At 40.2% G+C, this 14103-nt stretch overlaps 2 protein-coding genes across 3 annotated transcripts; one reads left to right on the plus strand and one right to left on the minus strand.

Annotated features, from left to right (window-relative positions):
- The first annotated feature begins 356 nt into the window (after positions 1-356).
- Positions 357-3042, plus strand: eci1 (enoyl-CoA delta isomerase 1). The gene is made up of 7 exons (XM_029508803.1): positions 357-463; positions 593-718; positions 997-1124; positions 1254-1400; positions 1503-1624; positions 1746-1924; positions 2299-3042. Exons 1-7 carry the CDS (start codon positions 421-423, stop codon positions 2463-2465), a joined length of 912 nt encoding a protein of 303 aa, XP_029364663.1. The 5' UTR covers positions 357-420; the 3' UTR covers positions 2466-3042.
- Positions 3043-9130: 6088 nt separating this feature from the next.
- On the minus strand, positions 9131-13610 carry dnase1 (deoxyribonuclease I). 2 transcript variants are annotated; one of them, XM_029508774.1, is made up of 9 exons: positions 13514-13610; positions 12592-12730; positions 11860-11948; positions 11663-11749; positions 10765-10880; positions 10254-10366; positions 9963-10117; positions 9793-9886; positions 9131-9631 (listed from the first exon to the last, which is right to left on the minus strand). In XM_029508774.1, the coding sequence occupies exons 2-9, from the start codon at positions 12727-12729 to the stop codon at positions 9566-9568; spliced, it is 858 nt and encodes a 285-aa protein (XP_029364634.1). In that variant the 5' UTR covers position 12730; positions 13514-13610; the 3' UTR covers positions 9131-9565. The 2 variants fall into 2 exon arrangements, with proteins under 2 accessions (XP_029364634.1, XP_029364635.1); XM_029508775.1 differs by lacking the exon at positions 13514-13610 and having other exon boundaries at positions 12592-12735.
- Positions 13611-14103: the final 493 nt, after the last annotated feature.

Consider the following 14103-nt stretch of genomic DNA (forward strand, 5'->3'; position numbering starts at 1 on the left):
AAACATTTATGAAGATAAAACCGACATTAAAGATAAAGGGGAAAATGTTTGTTTTATACAGTTTACAAACAAAAATATGTGGTTTGTAAATAAAAAACCACTAACATATTGATGTATCTTGTTTTAAAAATACAAAATAATACATATAATATAATAACAAATATAAGTTAAAAGTAAGACCAAAATGACATCTACAATGACAACAAATATAAAATAAAATGTGTATTTCTTAACTTATTTAATAACTGATGTACTGGCTGCCGGATTATTGTTTTAGTATTTGTTGTGTTCAGCTCGGACTCTGTCTCCCACATACAGACAGCAGGGGGCGCTGCTGCTCGCTAAATTAACCACGAAGAAGCCGAGCGCACGTAAGCGGAAGTTGAACTTCCCTTCTCTTGGACGGAGCAAGAAGCCAAAATGGCTCTGAGAGCTGCACTCAGATCCAAGGGCAGTCTGTCAGGTGAGACTGTGAGGGACGGCGCGGTGAAGGGGGAGCTTTGTCCTTACGCGACGACATGTTAATAGTCATTGTCATGCATCCATTTAAAACAGCAGCTGCTAACTGACGGCCATTGTTTTTACACTCCAGGGCTTCTCTCCCAGGTGTTCTCTCCCAGCAGTCATGTCAGAGTGTGTGTCTCTCCCCTCACTGCCACTCAGCAGAGGTACAACTCCACCACAGCCAAGGTCAAAGTGGATTTTGACAAAAGCACAGGTCAATCATTTTTTCATGCTGATTGTTTACATGGATTGAAATAGCTTTAACATGTGAGAAGTGAATGAATGTCTACCTTTTTTTTTAAGTCAGGATAGGGAACATTCGGAGGCAGTTTCAATATTTCACATTGCAATCCGACTTCTATACTTTTTGGTTGTATTGAAATGCACCTTTGTTTAAAAATTGACGTGTGAATCCTAAGAAACATTATGCCACTGTGCTCAGATTTTCCATGCTGTTTATCTAATAATTTTACTGTGATTGCTTCTTTGCAGGCATAGCCATTATGCACATGCAGAGTCCTCCGGTCAACAGCCTCAGTTTAGATTTCCTCACAGAATTCTGCATCAGTTTAGAGAAGCTGGAGATGGACAAGAGCTGCAGAGGCCTCATCATCACCTCAGTACAGTAAAACTTTGTCAATTGTGGAAACAGAGCCTTGTCGAAGATGTTTAAGATGCCCCATGGTTAAAGTGTAGATCTCTTGTATAATGAATATGCATTTGCGTTTGATTGTGTTGCATTTATTTAGAGCCAGCCCAAGGTGTTCTCTGCTGGGCTGGACATTATGGAAATGTATGGGAATAGTCCGGAACGCTGTGGAGAGTTCTGGAAAGCTGTTCAGGAGATGTGGCTGAAACTCTATAGCTCCAGTATGGTCACTATTGCTGCAATCAATGCAAGTATAAAACACAGTCCCCCTTTCCCCACCTCCATCCCGTCCCTGTCTGACACACGACATGGTGACCTTTTAGCCTTTCTCTCATCACTGCGTCCACAGGGTTCCAGTCCTGCAGGAGGCTGTCTGATGTCCTTGACATGCGACTACAGGATCATGGCAGACAATCCTCGTTACAGCATCGGCCTTAATGAGACACAGCTGGGCATCGTAGCTCCTTTTTGGTCAGTCGTTAGAGATATGACAGCTAAGACAGTTGCGGTGGCAGTGGTGATGTCGGTAATTAGCACGAAATAAGAGTGTTTGTTCTGTTTCTTTGTGACTAATGATTACATCTGTCTGCAGGTTTAAAGAAACAATGGTGAACACAGTGGGCCATCGCACCACTGAGATAGCCCTGGAGTTGGGATTGCTCTACAACCCTCAAGACGCCCTCAAGATTGGACTAGTGGACCACGTGGTGCCTCAAGACCAGGTCCTCACCGCGGCTACAGAGACCATGGCCAAGTGGCTCACTGTTCCAGGTACAAACAGCCGTCATACACCATCACAGGATTAGGTTTTATAATAATATACCATTATCACATAAAAAAAAAAATCCTAAATGTAATTTTTTTAGAATCAGGTAACAAAGCTGGCCATAAAAGCCTCCTGTGCAGACGAACCATGAAACTCTTATAATTACTACATTACAACATTACATTACAACATAATGACAGCAGAGATGAGATTTATCAGTTGTGTGGTGTGCAATTGAGCCCCAATCCTTTGTGCTGTTGTAAATAATTGCTCTGCTAGACTTGCTTCAGTACACCCTGACATCACTGTTGAGTTTGGTCAGGTTCAACACAGCATCCAGCAGGTCAGTAACCCAACTGTTGATCTGATCCCTTTTCAGACCACGCCAGACAGATCACCAAGTCCATGATGAGAAAGCCAGCCATCAACAAGCTCAGGTCCAACAGAGAGGCTGACATCCAAAACTTTGTCAGTTTTATCACCAAAGACTCCATTCAGAAGTCGCTCGGCATGTACCTGGAGATGCTTAAAAAGAGAAAACGCTAGAGGAGAGATAAGCATTTAAAATTACACATACACAATAGAGGGACTTGATGACACTAAAACAGACCAGCCTTCAGTGTCGTGCATTAGCAAATCCAGCTCTGAGGAGCTCATCCTCACTTACTTAGAGACTGTACTTTGTTCTACTTTAGATCCACCTGAAAACCTTCCTCTTTGGTGCAGCACATATGCAGTTTTCCGAACCTCCAGACCTGCAACTGCAGTATGTTTTAAACCATCTCTGGATAAGATCACACCAATATGCTAATTTCCAGCCAAAGACGGTGGAGTTTATTGGTTGAAATGAAACTTTCCACCATCAGCCTTATGAGTCTGACCTCACTGTTGCCAGCTGACATTTTCAATATGAAACTCCACGTCAGGGTCTTAGATAAAAATACCTGATACAATGTTGTTAATGCTTTGAAGTGTTGAGGTAATTTGTGCTGGTGTTGTGGTACAGCAGTTAAATAAAACGTAATAAAAATGTGATTTCTCCTAATAGAATATTTTTGACTTGTGATGGAAAACTCTGGAATTTCACCTTTCTGACACTAAAGCCTTGGTGTTTTCAACCTTGTGCCTGGTATCTTATGTTTATGTAAACAGGTTTCCTTGTGTAACCCCGCGATGGCACTGTCAGACACAGAAGATACAAGCTAAGCTATCATAAACAAAGAGAAGGTCCACTGGGTCTGTGAGACCCGAAGATGGTGATATCTCAGGAACTGTTGTTCAAACAAGTCTCCTTGCAGTATTGGTGCTAACACCTTTTATTTTGTCTGCTAACAATAACTTCAAGAACACTACTGACTGTTCCTGCTTGTATGTGTGAGTGCATTCATGAATGCTTATTAAAACTCAAAGACAGACTTTCTTTTTAAAATACTTTTTTAAAACTTTTTGCCACCATAATTTTGGCGAACACGAAGGGAGCCCATCTGCGAGCGGTTTCTGAGATGCTGGACAGAAGGTGTTTAAACTGGCCACAACAGCTGAGACTCTTGCAACCTCGAACTCCCCCCCCAACAGAGGGTTGAGAAGAGGGCCTAGAAATTTGCAGAACTGGGATTCCCTTCACAGCTGGGGTCCAACGAACTTGGTGGCTGTTGGTACAATCCTGTCTTTCCTGGTGAGTTCTGAGGACTGCAGGGAAAATTCTTCTCCTACTACTAAGATAAGGTGGCAGATGTGCCTGGCTCTGTTTTCAGGGAATATTGAGTGCAGAAGAAGTGACGTTCTTGGTCTAGGTCAGGGTACAAGTACGGGTCAAGAACCTGGAGTGACACCTGATTATTTCAACCGTTAAAGGTGGGGAGAAACAGGGATAAAGAGAAGAGTGGAACAAGCAGAGTGATCTTACAGCTTCATATTTGTTTTAATTCGTGTTAAAACAAAAATCCTTTCCCATCCTGCGAAAAAAAATTCCCCCTGGGAAGTTAATTAGTGATTTAAAAAAAAAACAAACAAACTATTTATCGTCAATAATATTAAGATAATATTTTTGATAATGCGGGAAGAACTGGGAGTACAGTCACGGGGTCTGGACAAAGCAAGAGCTCCACTGAAGACAAGGTCAATTTTGTGGCAAAATGGCCAGCTTTTAACAGCTGGATGAAACAGGCAAGCATAGGCAGTTACCCTGGATTCGGACCTCGACTCGGCTCCACTCTCCCAGCTGCACTCCATGAAATCCGTGATATGCCCCCACCGTATCCTGGCCAAGCCGAAGAAGCCCCACCGGTGCAACTGGAAAGAGCCAAACGTAAAGGCCCTGAGCCTGGAACCAGCCACTCAACGCGCTCTGGGCTAGAGTTCAAGGGGCATGTAAAGAGCGTACAGTCCGAGGAAAGTGAGGAGGAGCAGGAGGTCGTCCCCACGCTGAAAGTGGCGGGGGGGGCAGCTACCACTGCTAATTGGGCTCTACAGACCAGCATTTATGAACTGAGACAATTCCTGTCATCACACATGAAGAGTGGCTGGTACAAAGTCTCTGGTGCGCTCCAGCCGGTAGAGGACCTACCCAAAATCTGTGCTTTCATTTGCTGCCTGCTTTTTGTAGCTGGTGGATCATGATGGTCATGATTATGTTGCTATTTGCAGCTATAAGGGACATTTTGAATTTTGCCATTTAATTTTTTTTCTTCTGACTGTTTTAACTATATCACGTCATTGTTTGATATTATTTTACGTCATCTTCAGCTTGTTTACATCAGTACCACTCTTCCTTTTACTAGTTGGTATTAATTCATAACGGCCAACTGTGTTTTTCTTTATGTAGACCATAGACGGTTTAGGTTCAAAGTGCAATCTCAGTACAAACCACGAGTTGATTGGTTTCTTTCCTTCTGTAGCTGCTTTTTTTCCACATAACTGTCCCTAAACTCGGGGCCTTTGTGTATTCACAATGTCTAATTGGCTGGTGACAGTGGCCAGGGACTCTAGGAATCATTGAAGCAATGACTATTGATGTTCTTGTTGACTGGGGTTTTGTTGTGTCTGTAGCTCCAAGTGGCTGATTTGCTCTCCAGAGTCTTTGGTCTACTCGTCGAGCACAAGGTAAAATATCAGCAGGATATATTTACTTTTTTCTCATACAGATTACCCTGAAAAGTCATATATGGCATATTGTTCCACATCAGACGCATGAACAGGTTTTAAATACAGTCCTCAGGCAGAACTAACAACTCTGAACAATGCTTGTCAATGACTGAATGTGTAGCTTTTTGATGGAGTTCCCGTAAAGGGTGACCAGAATATATTGGTCAGCTCAGATGTGAATATAAAGTAAGTATAAGTTAGTATAAAGCTTCTCTACAGACAAGCTTGTGGTGCATTCTGCAGTCGTTGTCCTTCCTGATGTTGTTACTGTTGCTGTTTTTTCACCAGGTGAAGCTGGAGAGTAACTTTGCTTCTATTGTGTTCGCCATCATGGTGCTGGAAGGTCTGGGCAGGTCACTTGGATTTGGATTTGGCCAAACCTTTGCTGCTAAAGAACTGTGCCTCACTGCTCTGATGCATTCATGCAAACACACACACACACACACACACACACAAAGAGCCACACACCAGCCTGAAGTAAATAGATCAAACACACTACCTGTGATTTGATTGATAGTGTTGTTTACTATTATACATTGCTAGAAGCAGTAAAGGTCTTTTTAATTTTATTATTCCACTGGAGATCATAAAGTCCACAGTTTTGTCACCACGTTTCAGTGTTGATAAATACCTCAGTGTGTTTTACATCAATAGGCATTTCAAATTGCATCACTGCTGCTCTTTTATCCTCTTTTGTGCGGTTTAAGTATGAACATTGCACCCACTGAAACCAACTTCAAGGCACCTCTAACAGCCTAATGAATGAGAGCATCGATGCTGTCCATGAAGCACCGTTTGTAGTTAATTCAGTGCTAATGGATGAGTCAGACACATCAGCACACACAGATTTCATCAGACCATTTGTAGCCATTTAAGATATAACACAGAATGATGTGAAAAACCGCTTGTTGATACGTTTTTACTTTTAATGACTAATATTTATCTCAGGAGATTTTAAATCACTCCATCTTTTATTCCATTTTGAATAATGTTGTATGAGCCACATTTGCTTTAGTGAGAATCACAATGTACTGTAACATTTGTTCTTACACGCTACAGTGACGATGAAGTCTTGTGACTTTGCACTCACAGCTGTCCATTGTCTATTAACGATCCATCAAAATAGTGATAAAACTTGGCTGGAATTATACATATCAATAAAAAGGGAATCGATTCTAATTGATTGTTTTATTTCCTTCACTTCCTTAAGTGACCAGCTTGTTTTCTGACCCTTTTTAGTTACGTTGATTCGATTCAACTTCGAAGCAGAAAATTCACTATCAAGGGAACGAGATCCATTAATCTACAATTTTATTCTGTCAATCTGTCAATGAAAAACACAGCCAAGAGATGCAAATCTGTCAATGGAAGAACAGTCAGCACGGCTGAAAGAGTGAGATCAGGAGGTTTTTTTTTTTTTGGGGGGGGGGGGGGGGGTGTGGGAATGATGCTTGTGTGTCGAAACTTTGTCCACGATAGCTTATCGGCGTTGCCAGATCTCAGTTCTATGTACAAAGGTTTCAAATCTACAAAGACAAGTGCAACCTCTATGTGTGACTGTCCCCTTTCTGGAGACGCTCAGAAAGAAACTTTATGAAGATATGAGTTCTATCAAAATGAGATACCCATAATAAGGTTTGCATGGCTATATATAAAAAAAATAATACTACATATACTAAAATATCTATCATTTTTCTTATTCAATCTAATATTTACTGTCACAGAGACGGAAGGTGGTCACATACCTTTGGACAATACTGTAAATAACATTTATTGACTTGGATGCATACACCATATGTACAGTACGTAAGTACCAGTTTGTAATAGATTTCAGTGTTTCCAGTTTTGTTTTATGAGTGCACATATTTTATGTTATATGTACCATGTTGATCTTTATTTCAGTTTAGTTTTATTCAGAATATTACATGAAAGGCAAACAATGTCATTGAGCAGAATGGGGAACTGACCAACTTCAAGGCGCAACAACAAGCTCCACAGTCAGTGTGTGTAAAACGCATCAGACAGTGAAGACACATTTCAGCACAGACAGCGTTTCACATTTTGATTTTGGACTGACTTTCCATTTTCAGCCTTCTACGTTAGGCATTTTTTTGACAACACAATCAATCCTGTGATCGTTAAGTATGTTACGTTTGCCAACTTATCTCAGAATTGCTATTTTTCTTCACAACAGTCACTCATAGAGTTGATTCAACGAATTATTAGTTGTCTAAGACAGTTTCCCTCTGATGGAAATATTATTTCTTACATTGTGACATCCATCCTGTTTTCAGCTGAAGATTACCCACCTAATGATGGCATCAAAGATGTCCCCCACTCCATGTGTCCAGGAGGACGAATTAGTTGAAAGAGGCTGGCTCAGCTCCAAATCCTGCTGATACCAGGCGCAGTCCATCTTGGGAGAGGGCACCTTTGTGGCAAAATGCACAAGGATCGATGACTTGAAGACGGTTGCCATCAAAATGGTCAAGAAAATGAACGACCAAGCTGAGCAGGCGAATGCGGAGGTACGTAAGCTCTACGTTAGACTTGTGCTGTACGGTAATCCTTTGGATTTAGGCTCATTTAGCTGTGTTCTTAGCTGCCAAGGTCATTGAGAATCTGCTGACCAGTCGTACTTCCACAGGTGGCTATACTTGAGAAACTGAAATCACTGAACGTGGACAAATGTAACATTGTTCAATGGAACCAGGTTTTCAACAACAATGGGTACATTTGCCTTGAGTTTGAACTCCTGGACAAAAGCCTCTATGATTTCATGAAAGAAAGATTCTTTCGACCCCTTTTTCTGAGGAAGATCAGAGCCATCATACAGCAGGCGAGGCCTAATGTGTTATTAAACAGTATAAATATTGAAAAATGCTGATAAATATTTGAAATCAATGTTAAATGTGTGATATTCGTGACTTTTCAGCTTGCCAACACACTTGACCACTTGAAGAGTATTAGATTCATACATGCAGACCTCAAGTTGGAAAATGTGATGTTGGTCAACCATATCCAGCAGCCGTACAGAGTCAAAGTGATTGACTTTGGCCTGGCATGCGAGGTTTCAAATGCTAAGGTGTGCTCATACATTCAGAGCCGTCCATACTGGTGAGTAACTGCAATGACACTGACATACTGATATACTTAATTCACTGGTTCTCACGGGTAAATCCTGAGAATGTGAGTGTCACCTTTGATATTTAAATGGTGAAGAGTTTTTGAGTTGCCTTTATGAGAGACTGAGTCTGTTCATGAGCACAGATCTAATCCAAATTCTATGACTTTTTGGACAGGAAAAACAAACGAACAAACAAAAAAACAAAAAACAAATATAAAGTTAATGAAAAAGTTAAAGCTCATTCTTTTCTAGCTGAGAAGGCTGTTTGGAGGAAAAAAAGCAGGGTGCGCTGTTGTTATTAACGTAATTTATATTCATGCATTTAATTTTCTATTTTATTATTCCTTTATATCATAATTTGTATGACAGTTGATGGATTTGTCTGCGCTTGTGTCCTGTGACCCCTGCCTGGGTTTTTCATCTCCAATGTTGGAGACCAGACATAATGGCATTGGCTGGCTCATGGAGCGTGTGGTTTAGCATTAGAATGCTAAAAAGTGGGGAATGTGATGGAAAATTCTGGCATTTAACTCGTGCTATACTTTGCATTACCTGTTCCTGGTGTTATGTTTCGTTCATACAAACGTGTTGTTGTGCTTAAGCCCTACTGTGACAGCACTGTGAGATACAGCAGAGGGTGCCACAGGGTGCCACAGGGTGCCACAGGGTGCCACAGGGTCCCACAGGAATGGGACCTCAAAGGGAGATCCCAAAGGACTGTTGTCTTGGTGAGGATTTTTGTTAAAACAAGTCTATTCATGAATGCTTATTAAAAACCAAGAAAGGCTGCTGATGTGTGTAGACTTTCTTTTTAAAATTCTTAAACTTTTTGCCACCACAGAAGTTTAATAAACAGTTAATTATTGTCAGAGACCATAATAGGCCTTCATGATGTAAAGTGCCCAGCTTCACCTTTTCAAGAGCCATAACAATAACAACAGTAATAGTGGCTGCATTTGAATTTTTCATTCATCTCTTCAACAGATTTGTCTATTTATTTTTCCTATTGTTTTTCTTTTTTTTTTGTGAATTTGTGGGCAAATTGACGAATGGTGTGATTCACTTGTCATATTCACACTTTCATTTCTGGCAGTAAGTATCTCAAATATTGAAACGAAACGAAGAAAGAAATAATAAAAATCCATAATCCAACTCAGAATCCATGCTGCTTCAGTTTGATGTTTTAAGATTTTGAATACTGACACTTATGTCACAGCCCAATATAATAAAAGTGAAGGACCTTTTTGTTTTCCCTTCACAGAGATGACACCTGCATGCTTTTTTTTTCCATTGAACAGTATGCAATGGCATCCTTCGGCAGATTTGTTTATTTTGGCCTTTGTGGATGGATGAAGTCGAACACTGTAGTTGTGACTCAGGCAGCAGGAGCCTGGCTTATCAGCCTCACCTCCACAGGAAAATGGTCACTGACAGCCAAAGCCTAAGAGATATAAGATAAAAACATTTTACACACACTTTTTCAGTTTTTGCTCCAGTTTCTCAGAGATGGTGATCAAACAGGAAATCAGTTTTTAATGAGTTGATGAATTGCATTAGAACTGATGTGTATCGAAGGCAGTTCAAGGATGGATGAGTTTTTACCAGCTCTTGGTTCAGTTTCAGGTCCATCATGTAGTCATACACCTTAGCACTTTTCTGAACCACTCCTTTATTCATGTCAGTCGTGACGACAATCCTGAAAATGCACAATATAACGTGTCATTACGTTTGGGCGCCTGTGTATGCATTCCATTAACTGTGTATGCATATACCTGTCATAAGGGCAGTTAGTGTGTGACACGGTGGTGTCCGCCTCGTCAGTGATCAGCCAATGGAAAGTCTTATCTGTGAAGATGCGGATCTGCTGCCAGTCAGAACCTGATACATAAGTGCAGCCAGCGTTGAAATCACCCAGCAGAATAATGTCCTGCAGGGAGAGAGAGAGATTCATCCAAATTCATGTTGTACCAAACTTATCCTTCTCAGTCTACCTGCCATTTGTACACTAAACAGTTGCTCTTTGGGAGCGTGGCGCTATTTGTAGGCTTAAAGAGAATATTCACATTGGTGTTCCAACGCATGCGGACATCAACCACTACATCATAGAGAGCGTCAATTTCCGCCAGTGCAGAGTCTGGAGAAGTGTGCTGAGGGATCAGAACAAAGTTCTTCACAGCTACAAAACAGAGAGGGCAGTCAGAGAGGATGTGGATACATTTACATATGTATGTATATTCTGATAATACATGTGTGCTTTTACTGGAATGAAAGTTTGAATATGGCACTAATCCTAACCCTAACCCCTGTAGAAGAATATTTTTTACCTTTTTTATTGGAACTTTAAATTATTAAAGGCTCTGAGAGGTTATCCCCCCACTGTTGGAGCTATACTGAAGATGGTCTTTATAGAGACATTGCTGTCTGATAAACTATATGACCTTTGAGTCTCATCTTACACCAGGCTGGTGTTTTGTTCTCATTTATCAGCCAATAAAGGAAAAATGTCACCCGTATTGTGTGACAGTGAGATAGCTGTGTTACTCTCTGTCCCCACCACACTCCTACTCAGCCTACCGGTGAGTTTGGAGGAGAACATGACAACAAAAGGCTCTCTGATGAAGGTATCGGTGCCACACTGCTCACAGCCGTCGTCGTAGGTGTAGCTTTTAGCCACAGACACACTTTCTTCCCTGGAAGCAGAAGAAACCTCATTATTACATCTGTGTTGTTGTGGTTAAAGTGTGTATTAGGACAGCAATTAATCACAAGACAATAAGATGATAAACAATTTAAATTAAAAACGTTTTCAATGAAATAAACAATCAATCGATAACAGCTTTGGCACGCTGTCACAACGCCTCCATTGCACTCCTGAATGTATTGCACAGTTATGTGTTGGACTGTGACTAATACTTGTTGACGAGGTTGATGGACAAAGGCACAAATGAGTTTTTTTCAAACAGTTGAGATTTAGGGAGTCGGCATCTCCTGCATGATGGACAAAGCACATATTCTGAGTAAAGGATATGGAATGGGTCCTTTTAAAGCTGACTGCGTAGATTCTTTGGAGGATCGGTATTCCCTCCTTATGATCTTCCTGTCATTCCTGTTGATTTTGATAACAGATAAGTTCCCATACCAAGCCGGCTTTTTCTAGTGTTGCCTGATAAAAAAATATATATACAAATAAATAAAATAAACTGGAGTCTCTATTTGACAGCGTGCAGTCTCAGCCTTCTCAAGAAAAACTGTTGTGTATGACTCAGCACAGTTGTGCTGCAATATTTCTTCTGCATTTCAACACTATGCATCCTGCACCCTGTATGTATGTTAACATCGCTCTGTAGGATCCTTCAGCCTTCTGCCACCGCTCACAATCAGGACAGAAGCAAACAATGATTTACATTTAAAGCTGAAATACTCCTGGTTGTGTTTTTTAACCATTGTGAAGGCTTTTTGCCTCCGTGTGCACCTGTAGAGGAAGAGGTATCTCTCCTTGTAGCTGCTGCGGCCCAGAGGTTCACTTACAATGTGGCTGTATTTGAACTGAGATGGACCTCTGGGAAAACACACACATACATTTATAGTGAGTTTACAGCCTTTTGACGTATTTGCTTTTTATGTGTGAAATATATAATATGTATTATGCATTTGTAAAATGTGTCTAACTTGTTGATGCGCTCCATGAGATTTTTGGTTGCTGAAAGATCACTGTCTCTCACTTCCTGGATCAGAAGGATGTCATAGTTGTGTGCAATCTGTCATACACAAAGAAAACATGTCAAATCAAATAGTGATAATTGTAAAAAGAATGTTGTAAGAAGATTGCTAGCTCAGATTAAATTACTCTACTTCTCACTTGATTTATTAGCTCTGAAAATGTTTGAGAAACTAATGAGTTTATGCTGGCAGTGTTTAGTTTCAACATGTTGTTAAGTTTTTAATTGAAGGTCCCATTTGGAGAAAAATAGACCATAAAGCATGCAATAGGGGGAATCACTAATATGTGATTGGCAGACTGTACCACCCTACAGATCAGGCCAGATCTCCACTTTATCCTCAAATTATGACTCCTTCTCGGTTCAAAAAACAAGCTGGCCAAAGGCCAAATTGAAAGTTCGAGGCTTCAAAACAAGGGGTTGTCACTTGTTATGGCTAAATATATAATATGCTACCAAGTTAATACAATGAACTGTAGGCTAAGCTCTGTTGTTAGCTACTCATCGTCTCTGAAAATACATTCTTTTCCATTTTTCATGTTGTATCATGAGTATATGATGAAATACAATGCGACCCCCCTCCCAAAAAAAAACAAAACAAAAAAAAAAAACAAAAACAAACAACAAAAAAAAAAAAAACAACACTCAATTGAACGCAAAATATAAAACTGGGGTTTCAGACCGTGCTGATGATGTCCATCAGAGTGGTGTTGGAGGATTTCTTGTCTCCAAAGCTCTTGATGTTGAAGGCTCCAAGCAGCAGAGATGTAGACAGATGCTGCAGGGTCATAAAAAGACCCAAAGCACACAGCAAGCGCATCCTGGGCCAAAGAGGTACGTGAGTGAAGAAATCTATTCATATCTACAGAGTTCCTCTTTGTAGAGTGTTAGGAAAGTTGTGCATGACTGGTTCAATTACAACACTAATGCTTTTTTGTGCACAGATCAATGCTTTATCAACTTTATCAGATCAACCTATTAGGAGTTATCTTTCCTTGTCAACACTTAATATTAACTCATATTATCTACTGCTATTGAAAAGGATATGAATAAATGCATTTCAATTCGACCACAATTGCAGCTACAATGTGTTTTTGCAGTGTATTCGGCCCTTCATTTTTTCCCCCAAAACTTGTTATGTTGTAGTCTCATGCTAAATTTAAGAAGAAAATATATCCCATATATCCCCCGCTCAATATATCCCAGAATGACCATGTAGTTAAAGTAAGTCAGCTCTCAAGTAACGAATAAAGCTGATGTCTGATTTCCTGAATACTGTATGCACCTGTGGACTGTGTCAGGAGTGCAAAGGTTGTAAAATATGGAAAAAGGAGAGGTAATAGTGGTGACTTGTGGTTAATCTTGCGTACACACTGTTACACTTTGGGGGTAAAACCACACCCCATGTTAGTGTAAAAGCATTTTAAAATGAGATACTCTTTCTACCATCATACACAACATGAAAAATAACGAGTGGAATTAAAACTTGCATGAGTGACTGATCATTATAAATCTACATTACTTCAGCAAAAAGTCTACAAACGTTCTTATCATCACGTACAGTGTCAGCTTAGTTGTGTTCAGAGTCAGAGGTGCATAGCTACCTGTTTTTGTCACTCTCTATGAGGAAGAAGTAGATTTATTGTGAGGCTTGTCTGTGTGAATTCCAAAGAGTCTCCACTACATTTCATGAGCCGACCCAGTGTCAGGTGTTTATTCACCTGAGAGCGCATGTGACTGGGTCAGACTGAGGAGGAGGAGGAGTGAGGAAAGGAGGATTGTACTAGATTACAGTTTGAAACTTGGCCCACCACTTTGTTCAACAGTAACTGTGCACAATGTTCTAATAGTGATGTATTATTACAGCTGGAAGTACCAAAATGACTTTCAATAACAGCCCTAAATGTCAAAGAAATTCAAGCACGAACTCACAATGAAAATCAACACATTCACGCAACTATAATAGATGTCCTTTGATTTGTTTAAGGCAGAACAGTGGTAAATGTTGTGACTGTTATACTGTGAGGTGTTTTCAATTTAAAGTCTTGAAAAAGTGCGTTTCTGACACAAATTTCTGAAACGTACTTAAAAGACTTCTCCTGACATATACTTAAAGATATGTTTTTGAAACTTAAATTTTTTTTAACATTGTTTAAAATTCCTTTAGAAATTAGAAAATCAGGAATTTGTGCCA

The sequence above is a fragment of the Echeneis naucrates genome, chromosome 8 (genome assembly GCF_900963305.1).
Source record: "Echeneis naucrates chromosome 8, fEcheNa1.1, whole genome shotgun sequence".
Classification (NCBI taxonomy): domain Eukaryota; kingdom Metazoa; phylum Chordata; class Actinopteri; order Carangiformes; family Echeneidae; genus Echeneis; species Echeneis naucrates.

Bases quoted from the DNA above. Each gene is read 5' to 3' on its own strand.
- eci1 (XM_029508803.1), top strand. From the start codon at position 421: ATGGCTCTGAGAGCTGCACTCAGATCCAAGGGCAGTCTGTCAG. The intron at 719-996 runs GTCAATCATTTT...GCTTCTTTGCAG, and splicing joins GGATTTTGACAAAAGCACAG to GCATAGCCATTATGCACATG. The intron at 1,401-1,502 runs GCAAGTATAAAA...CTGCGTCCACAG, and splicing joins TCACTATTGCTGCAATCAAT to GGTTCCAGTCCTGCAGGAGG.
- dnase1 (XM_029508774.1), bottom strand. From the start codon at position 12,729: ATGCGCTTGCTGTGTGCTTTGGGTCTTTTTATGACCCTGCAGCATCTG. The intron at 11,949-12,591 runs GTCTGAAACCCC...TGTGTATGACAG, and splicing joins TGATGGACATCATCAGCACG to ATTGCACACAACTATGACAT. The intron at 10,881-11,662 runs GTGCACACGGAG...TTCTGCTTCCAG, and splicing joins AGATACCTCTTCCTCTACAG to GGAAGAAAGTGTGTCTGTGG.